Source organism: Fukomys damarensis, unplaced genomic scaffold, assembly GCF_012274545.1.
Source record: "Fukomys damarensis isolate Sample0158 unplaced genomic scaffold, DMR_v1.0_HiC HiC_scaffold_13, whole genome shotgun sequence".
In the NCBI taxonomy this organism is placed as follows: Eukaryota; Metazoa; Chordata; class Mammalia; order Rodentia; family Bathyergidae; genus Fukomys; species Fukomys damarensis.
In genome coordinates this window covers 4,058,012-4,065,744 of record NW_022900925.1, presented here as the reverse complement: position 1 = coordinate 4,065,744, position 7,733 = coordinate 4,058,012, and the positions used below count along the sequence as shown (strand labels likewise).

General features: G+C 39.2%; 1 protein-coding gene across 1 annotated transcript in view; it reads left to right on the top strand.

Moving 5' to 3' along the window:
- The first annotated feature begins 7,161 nt into the window (after positions 1-7,161).
- LOC104858574 (protoheme IX farnesyltransferase, mitochondrial) overlaps positions 7,162-7,733 on the top strand; it is a 122,472-nt gene continuing 121,900 nt past the window's right edge. The window contains exon 1 of the mRNA XM_010618839.2: positions 7,162-7,310. Within this exon, the coding sequence (XP_010617141.1) occupies positions 7,268-7,310 (43 nt within the window). The 5' untranslated portion in view covers positions 7,162-7,267. The remainder of the gene's footprint in view (positions 7,311-7,733) is intronic.

Sequence of the window (7,733 nt, the reverse complement as noted above, 5' to 3'; positions counted from 1 at the left end):
GGAAACTTTAATGGTGCTGCCAACTTTGGAAAAAGTCATCCCAATTTACTGTGTTGAGTTGGCATTGTACAGAAATGGACAGCCATATTGGTCTAGAAATGTTAATTTTTTTTATTTTTATTTTTTATTTTTTTTCCATGTATACAGGGGTAACACATCGTACTAAATATGTAAGGTCATATCTACATGGGTTTGATTACAGAAACTAATAAAGTATTCTCTAAATAATGAAAAAAAGAATAAGATAAGACTATAAGAGCAAGAAGCAATTTAAATATGTTCAGGGACCATTTTTATCTCCAGAATTAAGGATTATTTTAATGTTACATCATTGCCTTTTCTCTTTTACTGTCCTTTTTAGTTTTATTTTAGGATTCCCTATTTTTAATGTTCATAGATAGATTTCTTTAACTGAAATACCGAATAGTTGCTTTGGTGTGAAAAACTATAATAGTACACAGAATCCTAATGAGATAATAATGTGAAATAGGAAGTAAGGGGCTAAAAATGTAGGGAAGGTGGGAAGGGTGAGGGAATGGTAATAAGGGAGAGGAAAAAAAATATGAGAAACTGAAAAAATGGAAATAAAGTGTTTGCAGATGGGGAGGGGAGGAGGGGGTGAAGGGAGGGCAGGCACAAGGGGAAAAAAATGAGAATCAAGACCTATTATGTAAAGGTACAGAATCCCAATGATGAATGTAACTCTATTGTATACCTAGATTGTACCAATAAACTCAATAAAAAGAAAAAAAAAGAGTAAGATTAGTAAATTTGGTGTACTCTACCTAATAAAAAGAATGAGTTGCTTTTCTTATTATCATCCTCATCACTACCTTCCTTAGATAATCCTCTCCTGAAAATACTTCTTGCAATTCTTACATAAAGCTTGTATGATGTTAATAAAATAATAAAGTCTTCAGCCAGAATGGGGGATACACACCTGTAATCCCAGTATTTGGAAGGCTGAGGTAGGAGGATCGCTGTGAATTCTAGGCCAACCTAAGCTACAGTGTTTGAGGCCAGCCTGAACTAAATAGTAACACCCCATCTCAAAAAAAGAAAAAAAAAAGTCTTCCTTTTCATGTTCTTTTCAGTGCTGGAGATCAAACCCAGGGTGTCAAGCATACTATGTGAGAGCTCTACCACTGGGCTATGTCAGCAGACTCCCAAGTCATCTTTCTCAATGTGGATTGTTAGGCGATCATCAAAGATTTTTCATTCTATGTAATGGGCTCTGTTGAACTCTCACCAAGTACTGAAAGTGCAATAAAATTTAAATTGAAGATCTAGTATTAGTATTCCATGCCTGTAAATATGGAAACTGGTGTCATAGGAAATTGAACCTAAATCAATAAATGTAAAATCAAGAAACTTTTAGGGTGAACTTCAATAATTTCATTAGTTTGATGAAATGGGAAGTGTTAGATGAGTATGAAAAAATTTCCAACAACGAGGACTCCATAATACATAAATATGGAGGACAGTCCAGTAGGAGTAAGAACACATGCTTTGGAATTAACCTTTTAAAATTCTAGCTGTGGCATGATCTATGTGAATTTGGGAATGTTGTCTAACTTTTAAGGTCCCGAGCTCATCTGAAAATAAAAATTGTATCTATCAGTGTTCTTGTGAAAAGTAAATGAGTTATCATGATAAAGGCCATTATTATTAGCACAGTGAATGCTAAATAATTTTTTTGCAATCATTCATTAACAGTTAGTTTTAAAAAAGAGAAATCAAAAACTAAAAAAACATTTAAAAAGAGAAATCAATATCATCTGCTGCTGCTGACTGTGAAATGTACAAATGCAGAGAGAAAGAAGACATAGATAAGTCTATCCATGACTCTAGTCTCAAACCAAATTGGATGAGAACCAAATCAAATCTCCCCATAAGGTCAACATTGAACCTAACCAGTGAATTTGATTCAGTTCTCATCCAATTCAGTTTGCAACCAGAATCATTGAAAGAATTAAGTTTGTGAACAGAGATACCACTGTACCCAACTCAGAATAAAAGTGACAATGTCTGTGGGTTTCCAGCAGTTTAGTAATTATTGTTCTGACCATTACTGGATTTTTATTAATTTGCCTTTAGCGAGTATCCTTGTATGCTGAAATTTTATTTTATTTTATAATATTGAAAAGGCAATAACCAGAACATAGTAAGTATCACTTTTTAAGAGTTCCTTGTAACTGACCAAAATATGTGTCTCAGGGGTGGGTTACAATTCTTTTAATCAGTAGTGCCCAATAGGATTTGATGCTGTTATACTTGGAACATTTCACCAGATTATTCACTAGGCTCTAAGATTCTGAGAAATAGAGAACAGAAAGAAATGCCTTCCTAATGTCGGAAGCTGGATATTATAACATCCTCAGAAGAATTGGGCATAAAGAAAATAGCAAGAAACATATATGCACAAAATGACACAATTTTTGTACTGCTTAAAAGTACTAATACAGTATAAATCCACAATTATAATTAGGTACCATATTCAAACTTATTTTTTAGGAAACATTCTTTTTGGATAGCTGACATGATTCCAGTTGCTTCTCTGTCATCTGTCTTTAGCAAACTTTGTTGCCAGGTTGCTCAGCTCTGGAACTCATCTACTTAATTTATCACCCAACATTCAATAAAGTGTACCACACAGTAACCTAGTCATCACAATATACTGTTTATACCGTAGCAGCAAATCCACAGAAAGATATTCCTTTCTTGGCTTAGTGGCTCTGCTTTCCTCAGAGTGTGTGTGTGTGTGTGTGTGTGTGTGTGTTCATGCTTATCTCTTAGTTGCAAAATGGCTGCCTCAGTTTCAGAATTGCATGGCTTAGTGGCTCTGCTTTCCTCAGTGTGTGTGTGTGTGTGTGTGTGTGTGTGTGTGTGTGTGTTTTCATGCTTATCTTTTAGTTGCAAGATGGTTGCCTCAGTTTCAGAATTGCATTCTCAGACCTGCTTCCTGACAACAAAAGAGCAAAAGCAGAGAAAGCATTTCCCTTCACATGTCCAGTTCTTTTAAGGTTAAAAATTGCCAAAAACTTCACCAGCAGACCTCTCCTTTTCTCTCTCAAGACAGACCTGGGTAACATAGCCATCCCCATTACAGGACATTTTTGGTTACTGTGTATCAGGAAAATGAGAATGAGATTATGTTGATTGGCTTAAAGCAATCATGATTCGTCTCCTGAATCTGGGTACTTTGCCTCCATGAACACAATTAGGGTCTGTTTATTAAAAGGGTAGAAAGCCATGACAGTGAATAGAATTTACTAGGGCAGTTTTTATTGCTTTTTCTTTTTCTGCATGCTGAGCTGCATTTCTCACTTATGGTACCCCAAAACTCACGCTCAAAACCAAACACTGGAGAACAAAAATGTAAAAGTGCAGCTGGCAGGTTACAGCTGAGGTGTAGTGTTTGATGTAATCCTATCTCGATGTTATCAGTCATCTCAAAAAAAAAAAAACATGATTAAGGGATCTGTTGAAATCACATATTCAAGCTCATAGGAAGCTGACTAAACTCTCCTCTGTACACTTGGAGTAGAACAACTCTTTCAAGCACTTACAACTGTTATCTGCCTTGGCTCCAAATCAACCCTTCCATACTGTGCCTAAACCTGGAGGTACACAAACAACACAGCTGTAGGCTATTTGGCTTTGCTACTGAGAGCTGTTACAATGCATGACTGGGGCAGGGAGAAAGAACCAGCTCCTCCTCTCTGCTTCCTGTCTGCTTGCACTTTCTCTGAACATCACTCCCAGCAGAAGCAGAGCCCTGCTTACAGATTTCCCAGCACTTAAAGAGCAACAGCATCATTAGCATGATTAATATCCTTATATCCTTAATTAATACTCCTCTTTGGAGAAGCGGAGTACCCTTATCCTAGAGAACATGAGTAGAGTCTGGTGAATAAATTATGAGCAAGAAAAACGACGAATAACAAGGATATGGGAGTCGGATGGTTTTTAGGTGTACGGTATCTCTGTGAAGTAAAATAATTCCCATCCTCCACACCAAAGATTTTATGTCCCACAAATTGGGACCAACTACCTAATCTCCTAAAGCCCTCATTTCTGTAAAAACAATAAAAAGCAAAGGTGAAGGTTTTTTAAAAAATTAATTAATTAATTAATTTTGAGACAGACTCTGGCTAAGTTTTCCTGGAGGGACTTGAATTTGTAATACTACTGGCTTAGCCTCCCTCAATGCTGGGATTACAGGTGTGCACCACCCCACCTGGCTCAAAGCCATTTTCTAAAGCTATGAGCAAGGCCTATTAATTTATCTAATTTTAGTACTAGTCTATATTCATATTAATGGTGTACTGGTTCAAATTAAGTAGTACTGCAAGTAACAGAAGATCTAGCACAGCAACACTGTGTTAAATCAGACATTTAACTTCTCCTTTATTTCACCATCCCAGGACTGATGGGGCGGTCCTACAAGCAGGTGGTGCCCATGCCTCACCAAGCTTGTTGCACTCACTGCTGGACCTCCCTGTGGTCCAAGATGTTGTTCAGGTTCTAGCCACCACATCTGCATTCCAGCCAGCGTGGAAGGACGTGCTCTTTTCTACTGTGGACACTGAAAAAGTTAAACACATCACTTCTTATTGTATCTTATTGTCCAGAATTAGTCAAAACCAAGCCATTGAACAGCTAAAAAATGTCTTCTAATCAACCCAAAGGAAGAACAGCTACTGGTTGATTATAAGCAGTCTGTTCAACAGAAGAATAATTACTTTTAGTCTCCTTAAGTAGTTCTTCCTGAATTTATCTTTGGGTTTTTGTTTATTTTATAATTTAATAGGCGTAAGGGGAGATAATTTACATTCTATACCATTTACTTAAAGTGTGTAATTCAGTGTTTTTAGTTATATTTAGAGTTGAGCAACCATCAGAACAATCAAATCAGGAATGTTATCTTCCTTTCACTAAACTCCACACCCATCAGCAATCACACTTTTTTTTTCTATTTCACTCCCTTTTTCAGCCCTAGGCAATCAGTAAGGTACTTTGGCTTTATAGATTTGACTATTCTGGACATGTCACATAAGTGGGAGCTACCCAGTATATGGTCTTTTGTGGCTGGCTTCTTTCATTTCGTATGTTCTCCTGGTTTATCCATGTTGCAGCATGCTTAGTACTTTATTTGCATTTTATGGCTAAATAACAGGCTACTGTATGGATATACCACATTTTATGTATACATTAATCAGTTGATGGACATTTGGGTCTACTTTTTGGATATAAGGAACAGGGTTGCTATGAGTATTTGCACACTATTTGTATATGGATATACATTTTCATTTTTTACATAACCCTGAGGGTGGAACTGCTGGGTTACACACATTCTTTTTTTAACTTAATGAGAAACAGCTAACTTGTTTTTCAAAGTGGTTATATTATTTTATATCCCCATGAGCAATACATGAGGGTTCCAGTCACTTCACATCCTTACAACAATTGTTATTATTCAACCATCTGATTTAAGCATCAGAATGGATATGAAACAGTACCACTAGGCTCTTAAGTTTTATAACATGCTTTTTAAAAGAGATGTATATAATGATGGAAAAATGCTGACTTGTATGTCTGGGGTCAAAGTTTTATAGTTAAGAGTGAATCACTTAATCTATCTAGACGTCATTTGCTACACGTACGAAAAAACTGAGTTATGTGGATGTCCAAGGCCTCTCTCTAAAAATCCAACTAATTCATAGTGACTACAGGACAGACTTGTATACGGCACTTTCTAATGAAACCTGTCCAGGAAAGGTAGGTCTAATTAAGTGAGATAGCTGCAGACCTGAAAGTCTAATTCAACTAAAAATAAGCAAAAATTTTCAATATGAACATATTCTAGTTCTCAAAATTGTGCATTTTGTTTTAGCGAGGCTAGCATTTCAGGGTACCTCACAAAAGTTACATTTAAACTATCTGGAAAACAATGGGTTGAACAAGTTGTGGTAGGCTCTTAGTTACTTATTCAAAACCCATTGTGGGCTTTGTTTTAATTAATTTGATTCAGGATTGCCCCTGGACAAGTGCACAGTGACAAAGTGTGATGGACCTAAGCTAATCACTGAAACGTCATGCTCTACTTTCTCAGCATTTCTGTAGGTTGGAAAATATTTTACTTTTCTTCCCACTGAATAGCAGTAAGTTTAAACTAAACCTCTGAAGCCTTCCTTAATCCACTACACAGAAATGTTACATCATCTGGGTTTCAGCAGTACTTTCTGCATTACAGCTACAATGACATCCATAAATAACCTCTTCTTACCCTACAAGTATAGTGTAGCTCCTACAGAATCAAGATTTTACTTTTTTCAGGGTCCCCTAGCCTAGCAATGCTGGAGTGAACCAAAATGGTTATCTCATCATTGAAAACAGAAATTGTCCTCTCTTCTTTTACAAAAGGACACTTTTGTTCTATGTGCTAACCCCAACAAAAGAAACCCCTGAAGGGGAGGTCTGCTGCCAGGTCTGCTCTAGCAAGCACGATATTTATCATACTTAGTGTCTCTATGTGGTAGGTGCCTCGCCACCCATTTTAGACATTATTTATTCTCTGAAACACCTTATAAAGTAAGTACTATACTATTACAGCCTACATTGCACTAAGGGTCAGAGGACCTAGGTAACTTCCTCAAACAAGGTCACAAGACCAGGAGACCCCACGCCAGAGCTCCAACCCTTAAGCACCACAAGCAACTTCTTCATCCGTAGTATTCTGATGAACTGGTTCCCCCCGAGCTCCTCTAGGCTCCCCTTTGACAGTGAATATAGCAAAATTGTAAGTGGAACTCATCAGACGGGAAGGCTGAGGCCTCGCCACGAGAACCTCGTCCTCTCGGCACTCGGACCACTGCAAAGGTTCCCAAGTGTAACGTTAAACTGTCCGCGAGAAGACCCGCCAAGTCTTGCCTATCGCCGGGACTCGCAATCGCTCTGCATTATGCCAGAGGGTGCCTGCCAATTTCTGGGACCCGGAAGCGCGGCGCCGCTTTTTCTCCAAAGGTCGTATCCACGAGGTACTTTCTACGGCCCCCGGAGGTACTTCAGGATCTCGACCTTCCAGTCTGTGCACTCAGCTGAGATCACATCCAGCCACACTTCTCTTCTAGCAACCCGCAAGCCGGAAGTGGCGAACAGGAAGTCCCTCCTCCCACGGGGGGGCGGGCGAACAACATGGCGGCGCCCAGCAGCCAGTGAGGAGTGGGGATCCTGGGATCCAGGGCAGCGGCTGGGCTCATGCGTTATGGCCGCATTCCCGCATTCTTTCTCCTCACGCCTCCTGACAGGTACTGTAATCCGCCTAGAGCACAGCCTTGGAAAAATAGTCTCTTTTTTGCCACTTGAGAGGCCGTGGTTCCTGATAGCTGCAACCTTGAGAGCCCTTGGCGAGGTCCTCTGGACAATGGTGGGGGAGGTGACCCTTGGAGTATTTTAAAAGTGAAGAGGCTAGGGAGGTGTGGACCAATCGTGCACAGTGAACTCGGTGGTCCACTTTCTTGCAGGGTTTGGCCGGAGGGCAGAGAACCTCGGGTCTCCACAGGCCTCTTGGTTTATCAGATCCACAGTTCCTAGCCACTAGCTTTTAATGACAAGGGAAGCCCTTTGCTCTCGCTCAGAATCCTTATTCCACTTTGACGACTCATGGTGATAATGATGACAGCTGCGGACAGCAGGCCACAACCCCCCTTAGACGTCTGGCTTTCTACTCT